This window comes from Cyprinus carpio, chromosome B2 (genome assembly GCF_018340385.1).
Source record: "Cyprinus carpio isolate SPL01 chromosome B2, ASM1834038v1, whole genome shotgun sequence".
NCBI lineage: Eukaryota > Metazoa > Chordata > Actinopteri > Cypriniformes > Cyprinidae > Cyprinus > Cyprinus carpio.
Genome location: NC_056598.1, coordinates 10,994,822 through 11,018,957, shown reverse-complemented (window position 1 = coordinate 11,018,957; position 24,136 = coordinate 10,994,822). Strand labels below are relative to the sequence as shown.

The window sequence follows — 24,136 nt, the reverse complement described above, 5'->3', positions numbered from 1 at the left end:
GGAAATGTTCAGCTAATTTTCATGTTTGGCTGAACTATTAGTTTCAACACAAACCACACTACTACGGCAACAAAGAAACACAGTATACTTTTAGAAATAAAAAGAAGTTTACTGTAATTACATACAGGCTCCTGAACAATTTTGTAGGCTACATGATACAAAAACCTTAAAAATATATATTTTCTTGGCACTGGTGTTGCCTTTGAACAATATAAAACCTCAAAATACACATCTAAAAAAGATCCATGCCATTACACTTTTGACTCTTCGGTCCACATGATGGTTTGATCAATACTTTTAGATTCATGATTCAAAAGGGTCCTTCTTATTTCATTTTTGATCGCTTTCTCCCACTGGATGCTTCCACAGCTGCAGACACAGCCTAGATAAGGAAGATAAGATTGTTTGTTACAACGTTCAAGCAAGCAATCAATTTACACTACTTCTTAATTGATATCTGACCTTTCTCCTCCGTGCCGCAGGGAAAAATTCTTCAAGACGTGACTGTCTAGTTTGGCCCATTTTCTCATCCACCTCCCTCTTTTTTCTTCTCTTTAAGAGAGACTCACGAAACTTCTTCATGCGTCCACGCACCTTTTCTTCCCTTTAAACAGTGAATACCGTCACATACCCAAAGAAAGGTTAAATGCACAACAAAAAAACTAATAATATTAAATAACATCAGTTAATATCTCACTCTTGATCAAATAATGTCAGATACTAGTAAATACTAGAACACAGATATGTACTTCAAAAGCCTCTTTTCGCCCAGGAACTGCACCAGACCCTCTTCATCAGGCTCACTCCAGGCCAGGACAGGGTCGTCGATTTTTGGGGTTTCAAAAAACAGCTTGCGGGCATCCTTGTACTGCCAGTTTGGAGGGATTGGGTGTGTCTGGAAGAATTGACAGCCAAAGTTGCCGTTTATTTTGATGTATGAACAACCTGAACATTCTTCTGAACATCTATTTTTGTGTTCCACAGAAGAAAGAAAATAGGGTTTTAAAAGTACTTGAGGGTGAACAAATGATGTCAAATCTATCAGAATGTTGCCTTCTACAGACTTCTAAAGTCATGATGTAATTCAGATATTCGGATATAAATCACAAAAGACGAACACAATTCCCGCTAACTTTAGCAGTGCTTGATTTTTTTGGCTTATATTTTTTTTTCCCTGAAAAAGCACCTTTCTGTTGACATGTTCCATCACACCCTCTATTGTACGGTGTTGTTTAATAAGCTTCAGTGCTCGCCTCGGCCCAAGACCCCCGATCTTCTCGCAGTAGTCACAGCCCAGCAAGATACACAGGTCAACAAACTATGAAAGAGACACAGGAAGAAAATTAAGCAAACCAAGACACACTATTTTAACAATAACCATCTAATTCTAATGGTACTCAAGATCTAAAATAATTTACAACCACTACATTCAGAATTTATGCCAATTTCATTGATACATTTTAGATATGAATATTAGCAGCTATTTACATTCAGGCACTTGGATTTGTTTCAAAAATACAGAACAAGTGTCAGCAATCTAGTAAAAAGATAGCAAGACACTGAAAATACCTCTATATATGTCAGCTGTAGAGCTTTCAATAGCTTTGGTAAGGAGTACTCTGTGACCTCACTGTGAGAGAAATGATTTAAAGACATAACAGTGATAGTTATTGCTGTAAATATTGCTGTAATACACAATTAAACAGAAGGTCATTAATAAAAACATTCTTTATCTCTATGTCAATTTAACATGTCAGGAAACATGCCTTTCCAAATATGTGTAGGAATTACTATTAATACCTGTAATTCTATAAATGTATATATATATAGTCAATATGACATGAAATAATATATGTATTATGCAATACTTGTAACAAATAATTTGGTTTGCAAAAGGTGATATGATAAAAACAACAACCTTCATAATAATTATTAACGTCACTAATAAAATATCCATTATTAATATTTTAACGCGTAATATTATTATTACAATTATAAAGCATAATTTATTTAAAGCTCTAAAAATTGAGCTCATGAGGATTAATCCTATGAGCCAGCCTGTAGATGGAATAAATGTTGCACACCATTCATGCCTTATGTTTTATATTTACATTTGCTTAAATCTTTGTGAATGTATTCATCTATATTCATATGCTTGTAAGATAAAGTCATAGCAAATATTTGTAATTTGTAGCTGTATTTTAAAAAAAGCATGGGTAACACTTTATTTTAAGGTGTCCTTGTTACACGTTACATGTGCTTACCATTATAATAACAATAAATTATGTATAATTACATGCAAGTAACCCTAAACCAAACCCTAATCCTAACCCTAACCATATAGTAATTGCATGTAGTTAATTAATATTACTCAGTACTTAAATGTATAAATTCACTGTAACAAGGACAACTCAAAATAAAGAGTAACCAAAGAATGTTTTATACTTTAATGTGAAAACTAAAACAATATTATTGCTAATGTTCTCCGGCAAGATCTACAATCAGACTACTTTTTCACCTGTCTCTCTTTGCATTGAGCTGGCGGAGCAGAACAGTCCCTCCAAACGCCAGCGTGTCCATATCCTCTGAAGCTACAGCATTAACTGTGCCACTTTTGACCAGGTGGGCACACAGCGCTTCTGCTTCACCTGGAGCCTGACATTCACGGTGATGAGAAAGTCCAAATAAATCAAACAAAAACCTCTCAAATTAATATGTGTGAGGATTTATTTGTATACATGTAACTAAATTAAAATACCTTGATGCATGGCACACCCATGAGGTGCAGGAGACGCAGGCAGTCCTGTTTAAAGTTGGACACTAAAGTACAAAACGGTATACATAAAGGCCATATTCACCAGCACACTAGAAATAATGATTAGCTGAAACAGTGTGATGAAAACAATATAATGAATAGTTTTATTTTAATGAAAGGAAATTCATTATTTATGTCGAAAATTTCTACTTCAAATAAATGCTATTCTTTTGAACTTTCTATTCATTATTCATGAAAAAGTATAACTTTTTACAAAAAGATTATGCGGCACAACTGTTTTCGACACTGGTAATGATAAGAAATGTTTCATGAGCAGCATGTTAGAATGATTTCTGAGGGATCATGTGACGCTGACATCTGGAGTAATGGCTGCTTTACAATCAAACGAATAAATTACATTTAAAACATATTAAAATTAGTGCTGTCAAACGATTAATCGTTATTAATCTCATCCTAAATAAAAGTTTTTGTTTACATAATATATGTGTTTGTACTGTGTATATTTATTATGTATATATAAATACACACACATGCATGTATATATTTAAGAAAAATATGTTATGTTAATGCATTTAAAATATTTATATATAATATCAATTATTCATATAAACATATACATGGAAATTATTCTTTTTTTAAATATATACTGTTTGTGTGTGTATTTATATATACATAATAAATATACATATATTATGTAAACAAAACCTTTTATTATGAATGCGACTAATCGCGATTAAACATTTGACAGCACTAATTAAAATAGAAAACAAGTCAAATATTTCACAATATTACTGTTTCACTGGGTTTGTTTTCACCACATATTTACAATACAACTGCACACACCTGTGTTGGAGCTGTGTAAGCTGTTCCAGCCTGTGCTTTGAGCTCTTTTCTCCAGCTAGAGGGATTACAATTATATGATATATTATTACATACAAAATAATTACACAATTATTACATGTATAGGATTACTAAATGATTATTCTCACCACAGCTCTCTTTTGATCAGGTGGTCTGCCATCAAGAACAAAGACAGGCTTGATGTCATGCTCCAGGAAAGTGAGAGTGCGGTAAAACAAGCCTGTGAGAGGGCTGCAGCATCACATGTTCATATTATAAGATAACACAACTATACCTAAAACCTCATAATATTTACAAAAGACTCTGATATTAATGTATTTTAACAAGCTCTGTGACTGAATAATACTTTATGCTGAACTGACCTTAGCTTCAGATGACTGGGGAGAGCCGAGCGAAACTGATTCACCACAATAGATGTATCCAGTGCAATGATCTTCCCTAAATCACAGATATATGACCATGAGTACAGATTTATGCAAATAAAAAAGAAGAGATGTACTTACATTTACATTTAGCAGAAGCTTTTATCCAAAGCGACTAACAAATGAGAATAGAATCAAAACCAACAAAAGAGTAATAACATGTTAAAGTGCTATAACAAGTCTATACACACACACACACACACATATATAGAGGCCTTTCTGAGTAACGTTAGATAACCACTAATAACAATCTAACTCTGAAAAGTAGATTCGAGATTCATTTTTCGCCTGTCAATGGTTTATCTTACTGTTTTGTCTTCTTTCGATGAGGTTTAATATATTATTGGATGCATTATTTTCCAATTGTTAGCTGTTCTCTTACATTTTCAACAGTGATACATTGATCTTACCAGAATAATCGCCGATCTCTTTGTTGCGTATAGACTCTGACGCGTCAAAATCAATTAGATTCGCTAACTTTGTAATCCCCATATTAAATTAAAACCGACTTTAAATCGCGCAGGTACGACAGTTGTTGTTGTCATTCATCACACAGCTTCATTTCCGCATTGTGCTATGGTTGCCGAGGTAACAGAGCGCTGATAGGCCACCGCGACTGTCGCCAACTCGTCACACAACTCGCTTGCCGTAGACAAAGCTCCAGTGCGAAAATACTTTTGAAAGTGATGCGCGTGTGGAAGCAGAGGACGGACAGACTTTGAGTCTGAAAGATTGTGTAAATGTTTTATTAGGTCAGTTCGGCCTAAATTTTCCCAGTAAAAATGGAGCAAGAACTGGAGATGTCAGCAGTGATTCCTGCATTGCAAGAACTGGCCAGGTAACCTCAATGGCTGCTAATAACGATAGGTTCTCTTGTTAAATTATCTTGTAAAGTGTCCTCAACACATATACATGGAAATTATTATTTTTTTATTTTTATAATATATACTGTTTGTGTGTGTATTTATATACATACATACATATATATATATACATATATATATATATATATATAATAAATATACATATATTATGTAAGCAAAACCTTTTATTTTGAATGCGACTAATCGCAATTAAACATTTATATATCACTGCAAAATATAAATACTGTCATTTTTCTATCATATCATTGTATGCATAACAAAAAGAATTTTGGGGAGCATTGACTGCCATTTTATGGAGGAACAAAAACCACTGAGACCTTTCTGAAAAATACCTTTATATTCAGCAGAAGAAAGGAAGTTTTCATGGTTTTTAACAACATGCAGAATATGAAATTATGACAGTTTTTTCTGAACTGTCCCTTTAAACAAATTAATAGAATATTTGAATCTATTGGAACTTTCTCTTCATCCTTCTCATGTAAACGAGTCTCTTTCCAGTATAATTTTACTGCTTTTAGTCCATGTTTAGTTTCATGTTTAGTTTTACTCAGTTTTTTTTTCTCACATTTTAGTTGCTCTAGAGTTATGTAAGAAGACCAGTTCTGAGCCTGTCTGCCTCCATTCTCCCTTCACAGATTTCAATAAATGGACCATTAACCGCCTCTTGCGAATTGCTGCTTGCCCAGAATGTGAAGATCTTCATGTGAATATCTGTGATATCTCGTCAGTCATCTGTTCCTTGCTTCATATTTTCAGAGCCAAGGGTCCAGTCCTATTTGGCGTTTTTTTCCACAGAGCTAATATGTTTAATGCAAGATCTAGTGCATATGAATCTCATGGTCAGACCATCACCACAGTGGCCAATGGTGGTGGAAATTTGGCTTTTTTTTTGTGACATTTACCTGACCCCCACCATCCTTAATTTGTCCTCATATGCCTCAGCTCAGGTGTTGTTAGTAACTTCATTAACGGTGCTGACAGATATTTTGCAAGGCCTTTTCTTCTCAAGAGAAGTGGCCATCATATGGGACTCTACTTGGCTTATAATGTCTCACGGGAGCCAAGACTCAAGGCAGCATCAATGGTGCTTTTAACATGCATTGTGACTCTGGGAGGTTTCCCTGAAGACCATTAACAGCCATTTATATATATATATATATATATATGCAAATTAATTTTCTGCCAGCAGTAGGCGTTATTAGAACGGGAGAGATAGAGGTTTCTCTGGTAACGGCTGTGCACAAAGTGGTGCTGAGCTCACAAACGCTGCTTTATCAGACATTACATGCAAGATGAAATGAAAATGACATCGAAAATTTTCTGAAGACAGTTGGTTTCCCTCTGAAATACAGTGATATAAAAACACCCGTGCTGGTTTCTGATTTTTAATTGTGCAGTGCTCATGTTTATTCAACGAAGTCAAAGCCTTTTGGAAAATCTATTTGTGGCGGTCAGTTTTGATATTGTGGGCAGCCTGCCAAAAATAAATCAATGTATGGGAAACCCTGATATAAAGTTTTATTCATATGGCCTTCTAATAATCGTTTTAAATAATAGTAATTACAGTATTGACCAGAATAATCATGATAATGATTTTTGTTATAATCGAGCAGCCCTACGCTAATTTGACTGAAGTAATGAGCTTTCTCTATCTCTTTGTTCACAGCGGACACTACAGGTCCTTCCTACAGCTTCAGCCCTGATCCGCACTATTGCCAAGCAACTGAATGTCAACCGCAGAGAAATGCTAATCAATAACTTCAAATATATATTCTCCCGTCTTGTCTGTTCCTGTACCAAGGAGGACTGGAAATATTTAAAATTCAATAAAGAGCAAAAGACATATTGCCTATTATGAAATCAGGAGAGTAGTGAGGAAAATATATATTTTTTATATTATTATTATTATTTTCACAGAATGAGACAGAAATTGAACTGGGCAGTCTGCTGAGACAGGATTTCCAAGGTCTTCATAATGAGCTGCTCTTGCGTCTAGGCGAACACTACCAGCAGGTCTTTAATGGACTTGCTATTTTAGCTTCTTTCGCCTCCAGTGACGACCCCTGCCAGGGCCCAAGAGAAATCACCACCCCAGGATGCATGGTACAGCTGCTCTAATAATAATCATCAGATTAAGGCCCTTGAGTATCTAGCAATTAATCTTTTACAAACTGATTCAAGCACAGTTGAATGCTTTGGAGTTTCAGTTACAATTTCAGTTTTCTATTATAGTCATTGTTCTGGAAATAATGCTGTCTGTCACGGTACTGTATGTCTGTGCAGGCAGATTATCTGCAGCCCAAGCTCCTGGGCACTCTGGCTTTCTTCAACATGCAGCTATTGAGCTCTAGTGCTGGAGAGAAAGAGAAAAAGAAAATGGTAGGTGTTGAATACTATTCGTCTGGTTTTAATGAGAAACATTAGCTTTCAGTAGCTATGATCTGTTTTCTTGCATTATAATTTGACCATACACCATGTTCTAGGCATAGCATACTGTAATAGTTTATTTTCTGTCCTCACTGAAAGCAAAATGCTGTGGAAAAGGACAAATCCACCTGTCAGAATATATTTAATTTTTAATATGCTGTTATATGCAGCTGGATTTTGAACCAGTGTGATTTTTCTGGGGGTGGGGCAATATGTTCTGTTCTTCATTGCTTGTCATGGCTGGTTAGGACAAAAGGGATAGTTCAGCCATAAATGAAAATTCTTTCATTATTTACTTTCTGTCATGTTGTTCCAAATCCACGTGATGACTTTCTCTCTTATATGAAAAATAAAACGTTTTGAATTGACCGAATCAATACAGGAGCAGGCTGTTATGCATCAAAAATTATAGAAAAAAAACTCAAACACCAAAAAAGTGTTAGAAAATTAAATGTTTAGTCTTACTTGTGAACTAAAGCAAACATTCTTTGCAAATTCTCATTTTTTGTTCTCAGAGAAAAATAATATGAATCATTTTATGAAAGAAAATGAAGAAATGGCTTTTTTTGTCATGTCACAAGACAAGTATAGTTCTCCATAAACTCTGGATTTTAAGTATGTAATCTTTATCAGTGTGTGGGTTATATAGTTCAAAGAATCAAAAGCTGTAGGAGCTCTTGAGAAAACTTAGTACTTGACGTAGCAAGATTGTTCTAGCGACATTATGTCTGTAAATTTATGACCTTTTTTCTCCATTCAGGCTCTGAACAGTTTAATGGCCCTGATGAAGCTAATGGATCCAAAGCACATCAGCTCAGTCCGAGTGAAGATGATGACCACACTCAGAACTGGCCTGAGGTACAAGGACGACTTCCCAGAGCTCTGCTGCAGGTGTGCTTCTCGTTGTGTGGTGTGAATGCACAGAAGCAGCTGTGCAAACAGATTATGAAGAGGATCAGAAGCACCACATGCATGAGAGTGCTGCCGATAAGATCCAGATTGTTCTTTAATAACTGCAGGGAGCTCAGCAGGACACCAGATTTGCATTTATATTTTAACGTTTAAGCACAGCAAGAACCATCTGTATCTAATATGCAGTCAGGCCAGAGGATGAAATTGTAATTGCACTTTACCCACAAAATAACAAGGATATGGGCTTTATTGTTATCTTGTTTGTTTACAGGACATGGGACTGTTCCGTGCACTGTCTTACCTGGGTCTGCTTCTGAGTCATGTAATCGTTGCTCTATTACCTCTCATCTCCATCCAGCTTAAAGAGACGGCAGTGATCATGTACTACCTCATAGTGGAAAACAGGTGTGTGCCATTCCTCCTTTCTCTTTTATGTTGTAGGTTAGATTTAGTTTTATTTCTTTATAAGGTTTTTGATGTTTTTTTATATGTTTTTATTAGTGCTGTCAAACGATCAATCGCGATTAATCGCATCCAAAATAAAAGCTTTTGTTTACATAATACATGTGTGTTTACTTTGTATATTTACTCTGTCAATATAAACACACACACTATATGTTATGGTTATATATTAAATGTATTTATTTGTAAAATAAATTATATAAATATATACATGTAAAAGTATTTTAAAAATGTATACTGTATGTGTGTGTATTTATATAAAATATACAAATTATATAAATGTTTATATAAATATTTTATATAATTATAAAAAATTATATAAATATTGTGAATAATCATTTGATAGCACTAGATAGATGTTTTTTATTAATGTGTTGACAACATACTTATTAAAAGTAAAGTGTGTAATTTTTGCACAACTATAGCATCATCAAATGGAGTTGCAAAAATTATTTTCAGTCAGGTTGAACACTCCCCCCTCCTCCATTAGTTGGACAAATAGATATTGCCACCCCAAATTCATGCTATTGGCTGAGCCAGTTTAGTTTATTGTCTCTGCATATTAAAGGAGAAATTATTTTAACGACTGCACTCTAACACTAATTAATTATACTAAATATCATTTGTTATTAATTTGCATTTTGTTTTTCTTGGTAAAATCTTTTTTTCATGATTTTCTTATCTTAGGTAGGAAATGCAAGACTTTCTTCATGAAATCTACTTACTCCCTGACCACCCAAAACTGAAAAACATTCACAGTTTCCTTCAAGATTACCGTAAGGTACAACCTAAACAAACTAATTATCTCATCAAAGAACAAAAAAAAATAAAACAACATAAAAGTCAGATCTATAAAATGAAATCATTTTAATAATTATGGTCAACAACAGCAAAGCTGAAAGAGCACTGACATGCAGGCAGCGCTTCAGCTCTCCATGCGGGCCATCCAGCATGAGAATGTGGACGTACGCATCCATGCACTCACCAGCCTGAAGGAGATGATATACAAGAACCAGGTCAGACTCACTCTTAATAAATAAGAAAGCATTTCCAGCTTGGATGCAGATACACGTATAGGTGTCTTTATTTTGAGGAGGCTTAAAATAAAACACATCAAGGGCCTGAAAGGTTGATTTACATTGTATTCGTTTGTTCTACAGGATGCTCTGTTAAAGCATGTCTTGGACAGTGAGATGGTAGAGCCAGTGATCTCTCAGTTAGTGACGGTGTTGCTCTGGGGCTGCCAGGACGTCAATCCTTAAACCAGGCTTTTGTGTGGGGAATGCCTGGGGGAGTTGGGAGCAATTGATCCCGTTCGACTTGATTTGTCACCCGCTGACACTCAGGGAACTGGCTCGACATTTGTGGTAAGACGTTCCTCAGACAGTTTTGTTCCTGTATGTGTCAAGCAGAATCATGAAGATCGTGTTTTAAGTGTGAAGCTTTGCATTTTAGGCATTTTGAGTGTTAAGCACGGAATCAAGAGAATGTCTTTATGCTTTTAGAGTGGGATCGACGATCCAAACTTTGCCTATGAACTACTGACAGAGCTGACCAGAGCCTTTACAGCCTATGCAGATGATGTGAGAGCTCACACTATGATAAAGATAATGACCTTTGTGACTCACTTTTAGTCTTGCATTGAGCTTTTAAAAGTGTTTAGCAAGTAGATTTTTAGTCAGTTTTTTACTCGCTTGAAATGGATAGAAGCATAGAATTAAACTATATACAAATGTTAGCCTGATAAATGGTTGATATTTCAGTTTTATATCATTTTGTCTCAGTAAATTTAAAAATTAAATATTAAAAACTAAAATCAGATTGAAATGCTGCAAGTGAATTTAGGCATGTACAGTATGAAAAATGATAACCATTGAGTACTGCATTCAGGCTAGTGTTATTAAATCAATAGTGTGTTTAAAAACTAACTTTAAGTGGGCGTTAGATGATGACAAAGGTAATCTAAATGTGAAAATTGTGGAAATGAGCATGCATATTTAAAATTCTAGATATCGACTGATACTGATAAATTAAAAAAATCTCAAATATCAGCAGATAAATGTTGTGGTACCAATATGTTGTAAGTTTTAGGATAGTTCAACTCTGTAACCTTCTGTTTCAGGAACTGCTGTCATTATTTGAATGTCGGGAGGGCAGGACTGACTCGCCAGGTCGCCGTCTATGGAGAAGATTCCCAGAGCAGATTCAGGAAATCCTGGAGCTGCATCTCAATACAAGGTTGGGCATGATCCTTATTCTTGGCTTGTTGTCTGCTGCTTATTGTGTATCCAGTGTTCATAAAACAGACTTGTTTTTATCATCTAAAGGTATAAGACCTTAAAAATCCTATATACTGTATCTTACCAGCCGTGGAAGCAAATTCTCTGACTGGTCTGCAACATGGGCAGGATATCTCATCAGTAAAGTAAGTCCACATCCATTTGTTTTCCAGCCTCAGATATACCTAAAAGGCTAATTCAACCTTATTTTTGAATGTGTTTCAGGTTAGACATGAACTTGCTGGCAAAGTGTTCAACTGCTGTAGCTATATCATAAAGCATGATTACAAAGTGACCATCCGCTACCCCATATTTTGGTCTATGTGCTGATTGGATGCACTCAGGAGAAGCAGCGAGAGGTGCAAATTCAAGCTCTGTGGAAAGGACCCACAATTCATTTTTGATAGGAAACTGCTCATGCAGTTTTTCTCAGTGAAATCTAGTAAAAGAGATAGTGAAATGCTTAAAATAGTGTTTCTGTTTGGGTCCTGTAGTTGAATGAATAGATGATGGCAGTGCTAAAGGAGGGTGACCCGCGGTTAATGCGACTGCAGGAGAACGCCTCCAGTCTGAGTCAGCTCAGCACACAAACCGTCTTCTCTGTGCTGGACCACCTCACTCAGTGGTCCCGCCACAAGCTGCAGAGTCTGAGTATCAACAAGAGGCCAGGCAAACATGCCAGAGAGCAGGCGCAGCCACAGGTCACTTATTAGATAACATTTTAATTTAATTCAGTCCTGTTTTCTTCCCTAAAAGCTGATGGTTATTATTTATTCATGTCTTGACATTTTTTGGGAATGATAATAGGCAATATGTCTTTTGCTCTTTATTGAATTTTACTTCTCCAATTCCCTTTAAATATTATTATTTGTGACCCTGGATCACAAAGCCAGTCATAAGTTGCACAGGTATATTTGTAGCAATAGCCAACAATACATTGTATGGGTCAAAATGATCGATTTTTCTTTTATGCCAAAAATCCTTAGGATATTAAAGGGATACTCCATCCCAAAATGAAAATTTTGTCATTAATCACTTACCCCCATGTCGCTCAAGACTAGACCTTCGCTACAAATAGACCGTTGACAAAGGAATTATTGAATAAAGTCATTATTTTTGACTTGAGTCAAAAATACGAAAGAAAAAATTCCATAAAGTAATTACTTTTATGTTCAAATTTGACACAAGAATGATATGAAATACATGAAAGGAACACAGCCACACTTCTGTTCAAAAGTTTGGTCATTAAGGTCATTACGTTTTTTTGTTTTGTAATGTTTTCGAAGGCTCACGCTTATGGCCTAACGGTTAGAGATTTGGACTTGTAACCAGAAGGTCGCAGGTTCGAGTCTCGGTGCTAGCAGGAGTTGTAGGTGGGAGGTAGTGAATGAACAGCGCTCTCTTCCACCCTCAATACCCATTGCTGAAGTGCCCTTGAGCAAGGCACTGAACCCCCAGTTATATCCCCGGGTGCTGGATATAGCTGCCCACTGCTCCGGGTGTGTGTTCACGGTGTGTTCACTTCTCACTGCTGTGTGTGTGCACTTGGATGGGTTAAATGCAGAGCACCAATTTCGAGTATGGGTTACCATACTTGACAAATGTCACGACTTTCACTTTCTTTCATGATTTTATGCTCACTATTTATTTGATCAAGAATACAGTAAGAACAGTAACATTGTGAAATATTATTACAATTTAAAATAGCTGTTTTGTATTTTAATACATTTTAAAATGTAACTTAGTCCTGTGATGATAAAGCTGAATTTTTAGCAGCCATTATTTTAGTCTTCAGTGTCAACCACGAATAAGTAAACTAGAAGTAAACTAGAAGTTAAACAATGTAACACTAGTGACATGTATGATTTATATATTTCAACTCTATATAATTTTGCATATTTAACAAAAACAAATATATTTTTTTTTGTGCAAAATGATACAGAGTCTATGATGGACCAAAACTTGTAAAAAATACAAACAAACATATAAATAAACACATGTGTCACATGATTCTTCAGAAATCATTCTAATATTTAAATTTAGTGTTCATAAAACATTTATTTTTATTATCAATGTTGAACACAGCTGTGCTGCTTAATATTTGTATGGAAACCATGACACACTTTTTTTTCAGGATTCTTTGATAAATTGAAAGTGCAAAAAAAAAAACAGCATCTGTTTGAAATAGATTTTACCATCACTTTTGATCAATTAAAAAAAAAAAAAACACTTACTGACCCCAAACATTTGAACTGTAGTATATGTACTGTAGAAAATCAGTTGCCTGAGAAAACTGCTGTTATGTACTTTGTACAATGCTACAGTTTATCAATCAGAAGTTTTTATTCCAGAAAGTCATGTAATATAATAAAATACAATCTGATCTATCAAATATGCTTAGGGTTTGAAAATATTCACACATTAATGTACATTAATCTTGTTGTAATTTGTCTAGAAATCAGATGTACTCTTAAGTTCTGTTGTAACCTGTCTGTTTTGCTGGTCCTATTCTAGACTATATATGCAGCTATGCACGAGCCAGATGGCATGAGGGGTGTGAATGCTCTGAGGAAAGAGGAGCCTTCATTGAGAGAGCAGATCCTGGAGCATGAGAGCATTGGACTACTGCGTGAATCCACTGCCTGCTACGACAGAGCCATCCAGACCAGGTGAGAACCACACACACACTTATTCGTATGAGTAGCTGCCAAATTCAGGTCAGTGTGTGCTTCCAGTGTCCAAACAGACAAGTTAGTTAACAGTGAGGAGTGATTATCAGTGAGGAGTGATTATCAACACTATATAATTTTGCACAAATGATACAGTGTCTATGAAAGACCAAAATTTTAAAAAACAAACAAACAAACAAATAAATAAATAAAGTTTGTTTATACAGCTGTTTATATTTATGGAAAATTGTAATTCGACATAATATGAAAAATAACTTGGTGAAAATATCTTGGAATTCTCCCATTGATCTGCAGTATCCCATAGAAATCTGGACAGTGTGTAAAGTAAAAAAATACAGAAAATAATTAATAAAGGAAAAAGTATTACAAAAAATTTAGCATGTAGAATTACATTTAGGATTACTCTGAATTAAAAATTGAATTGTTTTTGTTTTATCAAGTAATTTTCCTTTATTTATGTATGTATGTATGGTGCCGTGAAAAGGTTTTTGCACCCTTCCTGCTTTTTCTTCTTTTTTTTCTTTTCTTTTTGCATATTTGTCACACTACAAAGATTCAGATCATCAAACATTTTGATATTACACAAAGATAATGCAAGTCAATAGAAAATGCAGTTTTGAAATGATGATTTCATTTATTAAAGGAAAAAAACTGTCCAAACCTACCTGGCCCTATGTGAAAAATTAAATGCCCCACCTGTTAAATCATGAAAGAACTGTGATTAAGCACATTACTTTAGAAAGCTGAGTTATATTTCACTAGCCACACCCAGGCCTGATTACTGCCAGACCTGTTGAATCAAGAAATCACTTAAATAGACCTTCTGACAAAGTGAAGAATGCTTAAAGAGCAACACATCATGCTGCAATCTAAAGCAATTCAAGAACAGCTGAGAAACCAAATACATGATATGTATCAGTCTGGAAAGGGTTATAAAGCCATTTCTAAGGCTTTTGGACTCCAGCGAACCATGGTCAGAGCCGTTATCCACAAATGGATAAAACTTGGAACAGTGGTGAGTGGCCGGCCTACCAAAATTACTCCAAGAGCGCAACATGACTCATCTAGGAGGTCATACAAGAACCCAGAACATCTAAAGAACTGCAGGCCTCATTTGCCTCAATTAAGGTCAGTGTTCATGATTCAACAATAAGAAAGAGACTGGGCAAAAACAGCATCCATGGGAGAAAAGCCATTGCTGACCTAAAAGAACAAAGGCTCATCTCACGTTTGCCAGAAAATATCTTGATTATCCCCAGGACTTTTCAGCAAATATTCTGTGTACTAATGAGACAAAAGTTTAACTTTATGGAAGGTGTGTGTCCCATTACATCTGGCGTAAAACCAACACAGCATTTCATAAAAAAAACAAAAAAACATCATACCAACAGTCAAACATGGTGGTGGTAGTGTGATGGTCTGGAGCTGCTTTGCAGCTTCAGGACCTGGACGACTTGCCATTAATGGAACCATGAATTCTGCACTCTATCAGAAAATCCTGAAGGAGAATATCTGGCGGTCAGTTTGTGACCTCTAGCTCAAGCGCACTTGGGTAATGCAGCAGGACAATGATTCCAAACACACCAGCGAGTTCACCTCTGAGTGGATCAAGAAAAACAAAATTAAGGTTTTGGCCAAGTCAAAGGCCACTTTCAGGCTCGAAAACCCTCCAGTCTGGCTGAATAAAAACAATTCTGCAAAGAACAGAGGACCAAAATTCCTCCACATCGATGTGAAAGACTCATTGCCAGTTATTGCAAACGCTTGATTGCTGTTGTTGCTTCAAATGGTGGCACAAGCAGTTATTAGATTTACAATTACTGCAATTACTTTTTCACATAGTGCCAGGCAGGTTTGGACAGCTTTTTTCCTTTAATAAATTAAATCTTTATTTCAAAACTGCATTTTGTATTTACTCAGGTTATCTTTGTGTAATATTTAAATTAGTTTGATGATCTGAATCTTTTAAGTGTGACAAATATGCAAAAAAAAAAAAAAAAAACAAGAAGGGGGGCAAAAACCTTTTCACTACACTGTATGTATGTATGTATGCAGATTTGGGGCTCCATAAGAGTCAAACCATTTAATTTTATTTAATTATAGAATGATGCAATTTATATGGGGTTGCTGGAATATTTGATATGCTTTTCATGACTGAAAATTCAAGCAGCATATTTTGAGAATTACCCAGGCAAATTCAGTAGATCCGATATGACTTGTTGTTGTTGTTATATCCTGTGGAATCCTATGCAGTAATTTAAGTTAATATCTTTTATAATACAAGTGAGGTTCATATCTTTTAAGCAAGATCATATTGGAAACATGATTTGATTTAGTTTAACTTGAGAGTGTTCTGTCACTGACATTTGCATGGTTATTCATGTATTTTCTAATTTTTAGTATTATGGTAACTACTTCTTTTCCCTCTCACTTGCTTATCTTTGCATGCAGATTGTCCATTATCATGGTGTTATGAACTCTACAGTATGTTGGGTCTTGGCCAACTCTCTACAGTAATAACCCAGGTCAGTGGAGTTCTGGCCAGCAGGTAGGTGTACTGATGTAGACGCAGCATTCTGACGCTGTTTCATGCAGCCCCAGGTTTTGTGTTTTTAAACTGATGTTATTTCCTTTGCAAAGGCCACGATGGAAGTCCGGTCTAAATGCTTACCGGGTCGAGGCAGCATGGAAGCTGTCAAAGTGGGACTTAGTTGAGGACTATCTCGCCTCTGGTAAAGGATTTTTGCTGTTTCTAGAAACATAGAAATGTTTTTCAGATTGAAGAAGCGTTAATGTTTGTCATATCGGTTTTATAGATTGTAAGCCCAGCACATGGGGTGTCAGACTTGGCCAAATGTTGCTAGCTGCCAAGAAGCAAGATTCCGAAGCATTCTATGAAAAGCTTAAAATAGCCAGGAAAGAACAAGTCGTCCCTTTATCAGCATCCAGTTTTGAGTGTGGTACCTATCAGAGAGGATATGAGTACATTGTCAGGTAATCTAGTGGTTGACCATTTTGGAAAAAAAAAAACTACACATACAGCATGCTCAACTTTCGTGTTGGGTCTTAGGCTGCACATGCTGTGTGAGTTGAAGCATGCCTTCACTGAGCTGCAGAAGGAAAGCGCAGAAAAAAGCCTGAGCCCAAACTCTATTGGGACACCCGCCAACATATGACCCAAAACTCGTTCAGAGCCAAGGAACCCATCCTGGCCCAGCAGAGTGCTCTTCTCAATCTCAGCAAGAGGTGTGTATGATATGAGGTGTGTACTTTCAGTTCAAAATACAAAATGTTTTATTTCCATGTCAGAAATCCAAGTAATGAGTTCATTTTTGAATATGCTTTTAAATATACTTTTAGTATATTTAAATTATTAAATATACTTTTTATTAAATATACTTTTAGTATAGTAGTAAATTGTCTTTTCTGTTTGTAAATCATTTTAATTCATTAGGGTTAGGTATTCTGTAACTACTCTGTTTGAGTGCTGATATATTTAGATGTGAGAGAGTGCGCTTGTTCTGCTGATGAAGACTTCTTTGCAGTTCTTCATGTGAGGAGCAGGTTGGTGAGTGCTGGCTGCAGAGCGCTCGTGTGGCCAGAAGAGCTGGTCATCACCAAACAGCTTTCAACGTCCTGCTCAATGCTGAGAACTCCCACCTCTCTGAGCTCTTCATCGAGAGAATCCAAATGGCTCTGGTCTAAGGTATAACAATTGAGCTAAATGTTGCTTATACCAATGCAGATCTCTTTGATTGAGGTCTTATCCATCATTAAAATTGTCATAAGATAAAAATGTTGTTTTTATAGGGGGATGTGCATGAGGCTCTAATAGTCCTTCAGAAAGGTTTGCTGCAGTGTTTTCCTGATGACCAGCCACTCGCGGACCCAAAGAAAATCCAGATTAAAGGGAATGCCATGCTGCTGGTGGGCAGATACATGGAAGATACGGCCGACTTTGAGAGCAATGCTATAATGAAAATAGGTATTTCAGTTACTTACTGCCGAGGACAAATGCAACAGGAATCAGATCGATTAGACTAGGGCTGGGTGATATGTGGAAACATCTTTTAACTAAATAACTTAAAAATGTAATTACAACGAGATTCAAGTACTGTAACACTCTCTTTATTAAAACACATGAAGTGGTCAACATAGTGTAAATGTAAAATAAATGCACTTTTCCATTGTTTCATTGTTTATAGTGAAAAATGGTTCTTTAAATTTAAATTATTATTATTATTATGTTTTTCACAATTAAATATCTTCAGCCCTAGTTTAGACAATGACAATGGCAATGATGTCACACATCTGTTACCAGAATGGGAGGATGGTAACTTCTATCTGGCCAAATATGACAAGGTGATGCCCATGGTCACTGACAACAAATTGGAAAGACAGGGCAACCTCATCCGTTATATCGTCACATATTTCGGAAAGTAAGATGTTTTCTATTGGTAGTCCTCCTATAGGAGCAGTTCTGAATTAAATGTGTGTGCAGTAGATGGATACAGTAATGCTTGCTCTCTTCATAGAGCCCTGCAGTTTGGCAGTCAGTACCTCTATCAAGCCATGCTGAGAATGCTAACCTTATGGCTAGACTTCGGAGCCAAAGTTTATGAGTTTGAAAAAGGTAAAACACAAAATGATTTGCGATAGTCTGTAGTGTTAAAACTAAGCATTTAAATGATTAACTTATTGTATTACAAAAACATAGATTACAAATCTTGTAGAATCATATGCATTGATTTTGAAATATTTCAATTTTTTTATTGGCCTGCAATTGATAAGTCAATATAATCCATCAAATCGATTAGCTATTATAGTTTTAAAAATAAACAGTTAAAAGATTGACTCATTTTATCAATGCGTTGATTATGAATCGAGCAGATTCATATGCATTGTTCTTTAAATATTTCAACCTTTTAAATCGTTTGTTGACCAGTAATTAATTTCTAATGATAAAAATTGAAGGATTTGCTAAAAGAGAAAGTGCAATATTACAAAAAAGTGAAAATATTAATAGTATTGTTGTGATACTAGGTGTAATTCTTAGTTGTGTTATTTTTATTATTCATATTGTGAAGTTGTTTTTTTTTCTTGCCTAATGGAACTGAATTTGCAGTGGCCTAGTTAATAAAATCAATGTACTAGTTATAACAGACCACCATGATACACCAGCTTCCTCCATCGCTCTGACTGAGCCCAAATGGGTGCTGAACTCACTAAGATCAAGTCTGTCATCAGCGAACACACCAGCAACCTCTCGCCCTACCAGTTCCTCACGGCCTTCTCACAGCTCATCTCCCAAATCTGCCACTCCAACAACGAGGTCTTTGCTGTGCTGATGGAGATTGTGGCCAAAGTTTTCTTGGCTTTCCCTCAACAGGTCATACATCTCAGTCACATCTACAACCATAAATAATGTCTTTTCATGGAAATCAGCTGTGTAATGTATGCTTCTTGATCCTGAAGAAGGCTGTCAGTCTAAATGAGTCATTTGGGAAATTTATAGGAGATGCCAACAGACTGACTGACAAGCTGGTGGAGCTCGGCAATAAACCAGTAGGACAGACTGTACCGCTAGCAAGAAAAGAATATTTAGATTTCCAAGGAAACAGCTTTTATGCATTTATTATGAATCTTTAGCATTCCTCAACTTTCCCCGTAGGCATTCATTTTAAAATCAGTTGGTTCTAAAATTACTCTTGACTGTTTAATTGTGTAGGTGGACGGGAACAGCAGCACCCTCAGCATGAGTGTACACTTCAAAATGCTGAAGAAACTGGTGGAAGAGCCCACCTTCAGTCAGATCCCCATCCCCCTGCAGTCTGTCCTTATACCCACCCTGCCTTCCACTGGAGGAGCCAACCCCAAACATAATGCCTTTCCAGGACACTGGGTCTACCTCGCTGGCTTCGATGACACAGTCAGGCCCACTATACTCCAGTTTTTGAGCACATAATGCATCACTCTCATTTTCGACGATACTTTATTCGTGATATCATTATACGTTTCATTACATGAAGGTTGAGATCTTGGTATCTTTACAGAAGCAAAAAAAATTTTCGCTCAAGGGCTCTGATGGAAAGTTCTACACCATGATGTGCAAACCTAAAGATGACCTGAGGACAGATTGCTGCCTGATGGAGTTCAACTGTATCATTAATAAGGTACTAGATTTGTGCTGTTCACGATTTACTTGAACGATGAACTGCATTTTCCTGAGAACTTTTCTAAACAAAATGTGCCTTTGTTAGTCTTTGAGGAAAGATACAGAGTCTAGACAGAGGGATTTGCACATTTGGACATACGCAGCCATCCCTCTGAATGAAGAGTGTGGCATAATATATTGGGTCAACAACACGGCATGTTTATGGCACATCCTCAAGAAGCTGTATAAAGAGAAAGGTGTGCTGATTTCATAGCCTCTAGTTCTCTTAAGGTTATAAAGTGTGTCATAATGGAGTAATGCTATGTGTTGTTTTTATCACCAAATAAATAAACATAGGCCTACTGCCATTCAGATCTTTGGGGCAGTAAGTTTTTTTTTTTTTTTTTTTTTTTTTTTTTTTTTTTTTGATAGTATGCATTAAATTGCTAAAAACAAAAAAGGGGAGTGAAGACATTTTATAATGTTACAAAAGATTTCTGTTTCACATTCATCAAAGAATCCTGGAAAAATGTAATAATAAAAAAAAAAAATAGGCAGCACTATTTACAACATTGATAAAAATAAGAAATATTTCTTGAGCAGCAAATCAGCATATTAGAATGATTTCTGAAGGATCATGTGACACTGAAGAAAATTCAGTTTTGCCACTACAGAAATAAAATGCATTTTAAAACATATTCAAATAGAATAAAACAGTTATTTTAAATTATATTAGTTTCACAACATTTCTGTTTTAATACATTAACATATAAATATTACATTAATACATTTTTATTTGAATGGTAATGTATTTTATGTAGGCATGAAATGTCGGTTAACCAATATTTCAATTCTAGAAAGCGTAACACATGCTGTTTTAATATTAAGTTTTTTTTTCCAGACTGTTTTCACTTCCATTTTTTTTTTTATTGTGAAATTGGTGTCTTTTTTGAACAGGGATCTATGTCAGTGGGACAGAGCTGTGAAAGCTGATTTTGCCAAAAACAGCATCTTTTCAGGAGAAGCTGAAGCTGCACAAATATGTGCTGTGTGCCAGACACCCACCAGTTTTTCATTGGTGGTTTTCAGTTGCTCCTACGGACGTTTCCTGATCCCACTTCTTGGTATACTGTATATTACAGGCTTTCAGAGTTTTATTCATATTCAAAGTATCTTTGCACAGTAAAATGAGTTTTGAGTAATTCATTAGAAAAGCACTTACTTGAATGTCTTCACACACAGCACAAATGTGGCATTTCACAGTTACAACAGCAGGTCTGCTTACTGTCGCTCTACTGCGGTCATGTCTGTGGTGGGCTATATTCTTGGCCTTGGCGATCTCCATGGAGAGAGCATTTTGTTTGACTCCCTAACTGGCGAGTGTGTCCATGTGAACTTCAACTGCCTCTTCAACAAGGTGAGATAAATGAGGAATGTGACCATTTTATTACTCCCTATATTTGATATCTTTGGGTAACTGAAGAATAAATGTGTTTTTGGTACTTAAGCGAGAGACATTTGATGTTTCTGAGGTGGTTCCCTTCCGGCTCACTCAGAACATGGTTCATGCGATGGGGCCGATGGGCACAGAGGGCTTGTTCAGACAGGCCTGTGAAGTCACACTCAGACTCACGAGGGACCAGAGAGAGCCACTCATGAGGTCAACATCTCTGAATGTACACAGGCAGACAAACTTACACTACAGTTCAAAAGTTTGGGGTTGAAAAGCTGCATTTATTTGATTAAAAATACAGGACTAACTGTGATATGGTGAAATATTATATTTGAAAATATAAATATATATTTTAAAATGTAACTTATACTTGTAAATAGAAGGTTTATAAGAATTGCCTTTATTTGAAATAGAAACCTTTGAAACCCTTTAATGTCACTTTTGATCAAATTTAATGTTAATGAAATAAGTGAAAAGTGCATGAATTCTGAAAAATTTCTCAAACCAAATCTCTGTTCTATGTTGAGTGTGTTTGATTTGTGTCATGAGTTTAACATTTCATACAGTATTTGTGTAATACTTAAAATTTCATGATGTCTTTTTATTCCTTTTCACCAGTGTTTTAAGAACATTCCTGCATGATCCTTTGGTAGAGTGGAGTAAACCTGTCAAGGGTTCCTCTAAGACACAAGTCAGAGAATCTGGAGATATCCTCAATGAGAAAGTACTTGAAGATCCTTACCTATGATGTCTATCATATGTGCTTTTATATTCAGCTGAGCAGGCTTGAATTATGAATAAACAAGGTATTATGGTTAGAAATTAGAATGCACTTGTTTTGAGTACTTTAAGTGCCTCGTCTTTACATGCAATTTGAGCTGCTGCATTTTAACTATAGATTAAGTAATGAGCTTAAGTGATGGTTAATAAGTAAATAACCATAATTTAATTTTATTCCACTCTAGGCTAAGACTCATGTTCTGGACATAGAGCAGCATCTTCAGGGAATGATCAAGAACAGGAATAAAGTGATGGGCCTGTCTCTGTCCATTGAGGGCCATGTACACTACCTCATTCAGGAAGCCACGGATGATAACCTCCTGTGCCTCATGTACCTTGGATGGGGTCCTTATCTGTGATCGACATTTGCACTTTAGAGTTGGAGAACATATTTCTGTTTAGTTCTGTACTTTTTTTTTTTTTTTTCAAAAATGGTTATGTTTGTCAGTGTTATTTTCAGTGTTCCTCAAAACGTTAATTAAATTTTGTCCACATTTCAAGAATCTTCATTCTTTTGATTTGTTTTGAAGAAATTCACAAGTAAAATATAAGCATTAGTGAAATAATACAAGCAAATATTAAGCATTAGCTTTTAGCACTAAATATTTAAAATGATTCTAAGGATTCAAATTGCTTTTTTTATAATATAGCTGGAGTGGAATTAGTGGGTTGGTGTGATACACTGGTTTTCTTTCATTTTTTTTTTTTTTTTTTTTAGGAGAATATATTCTTAATACTCCGTTTGAGCCGAGCCTGGAGGCTTTGTTTCTCAACCAGAAATGTTATGAAAGCCCTTCAGTGATATTTCAGTGTCCACAGAGTGTGAAAACGTTCCGCGCTCATTGTATCCAGGGGTATGATCAGTGAGTGTTGATGCTGTGTTGTGAGCGTTATTCTGTCTTCTGATTGGCTATCCTAATTATCTTCACACGCGCGCTGACAGCCAGAGAGCATCCCATCCTGTCACGCGCCTGTGAAACACCAGCTCCCGCCAAACGCCTTCTGTCACAATCTGCTTCAGGTATGTATTGAAATGACGTGCTATTCGAATTCGTTTATTTATTGGAATTCAGTATGCTGGGTTTTGGGCAAAAACGTGTGTATCAAGGCGTTGCTTAAATGAAATCGAACGACGAGCTGGAAGCCAGTAGGGCAGAGTACGTTACAAACCGGAGTTATTCCTAAATATAAAATCAATGGCATTTTGTTTTTGTCAGGCATTTACGATTGGCTCGTTACCGTTAGTATGACCCGTTGTTTATTGGAAATTATAGAGCCAAATAATGCTCAATCTTGTCATAATATAGGCTTCTTGTGTGACCTATTTTATAAGCTACACAGACTGTCCTTGTGATATCAACGAAGTGCACAATAACATCCTTTTTTTATTATTATTTTTTTTACTACGAATAAACCTGTCATCTACTTTAAAATATGCGTAGTATAAATACTACTAGACGTATTACAATTTACCCGATTACGTCTAATAATAGCATACATCAAAATAATATTGTCGCTGTACTGTTTAATATTACTGAATAGTATTCACATATGTATGGCAGTGAATGTTTTAGCTGTCAGGAATAATAAAAGAAAACCCCCAGACACATAGGTTATGTGGGATCTGCATTACAATTATGTGAATGAGTTTAAAATCCTTTCAACATTGTTGTTCAGCTGATAAGAGCAGTCTTCATCTTAATGTTTCTTTTATTTTTCTCTGAAATAATGTTCATTACTTGTTTTGAAGATTCGTTTGATGTGAGTTTCTGTTCAAATTTCTCTCTGATCTCATAGCCAATTTGAAGTGTAGATTCAAACGCATCAAAAACTAAAAACATTAGACATAAAAATGTTTTTTTTTTTGTTAAGTTTCTTTGAAATGTTCTTAATCTTGTTCAGATTTGAGTGATAAAGGACGAGATAGCAAACACATTTATAATTTAAGTACAATATAATATTACAAAATATTTGAAAAATGGCCTAAATTACAGTTAAATAAAAATCACAAATAATCCTCCTATATTTACTGTATC

General features: G+C 35.7%; 1 protein-coding gene and 1 pseudogene across 1 annotated transcript; one reads left to right on the top strand and one right to left on the bottom strand.

Annotated features, from left to right (window-relative positions):
* Positions 1 to 85: 85 nt before the first annotated feature.
* Positions 86 to 4,681, bottom strand: LOC109055161 (probable flap endonuclease 1 homolog). The gene is made up of 11 exons (XM_042718006.1): positions 4,470 to 4,681; positions 4,000 to 4,075; positions 3,766 to 3,868; positions 3,620 to 3,674; positions 2,759 to 2,820; positions 2,519 to 2,655; positions 1,570 to 1,630; positions 1,187 to 1,318; positions 750 to 895; positions 463 to 604; positions 86 to 382 (listed from the first exon to the last, which is right to left on the bottom strand). The coding sequence occupies exons 1-11, from the start codon at positions 4,549 to 4,551 to the stop codon at positions 326 to 328; spliced, it is 1,053 nt and encodes a 350-aa protein (XP_042573940.1). The 5' UTR covers positions 4,552 to 4,681; the 3' UTR covers positions 86 to 325.
* Positions 4,636 to 24,136, top strand: part of LOC109055160 — a 28,019-nt pseudogene continuing 8,518 nt past the window's right edge.

Excerpts from the sequence above, each read along its gene's own strand:
- LOC109055161 (XM_042718006.1), bottom strand. The coding sequence starts at position 4,551 with ATGGGGATTACAAAGTTAGCGAATCTAATTGATTTTGACGCGTCAGAG. Across the intron at positions 1,319-1,569 it reads TACAGCTGACATATATAGAG|TTTGTTGACCTGTGTATCTT; the intron begins GTATTTTCAGTG and ends TCTCTTTCATAG. Across the intron at positions 896-1,186 it reads TGGAACATGTCAACAGAAAG|ACACACCCAATCCCTCCAAA; the intron begins GTGCTTTTTCAG and ends CAATTCTTCCAG.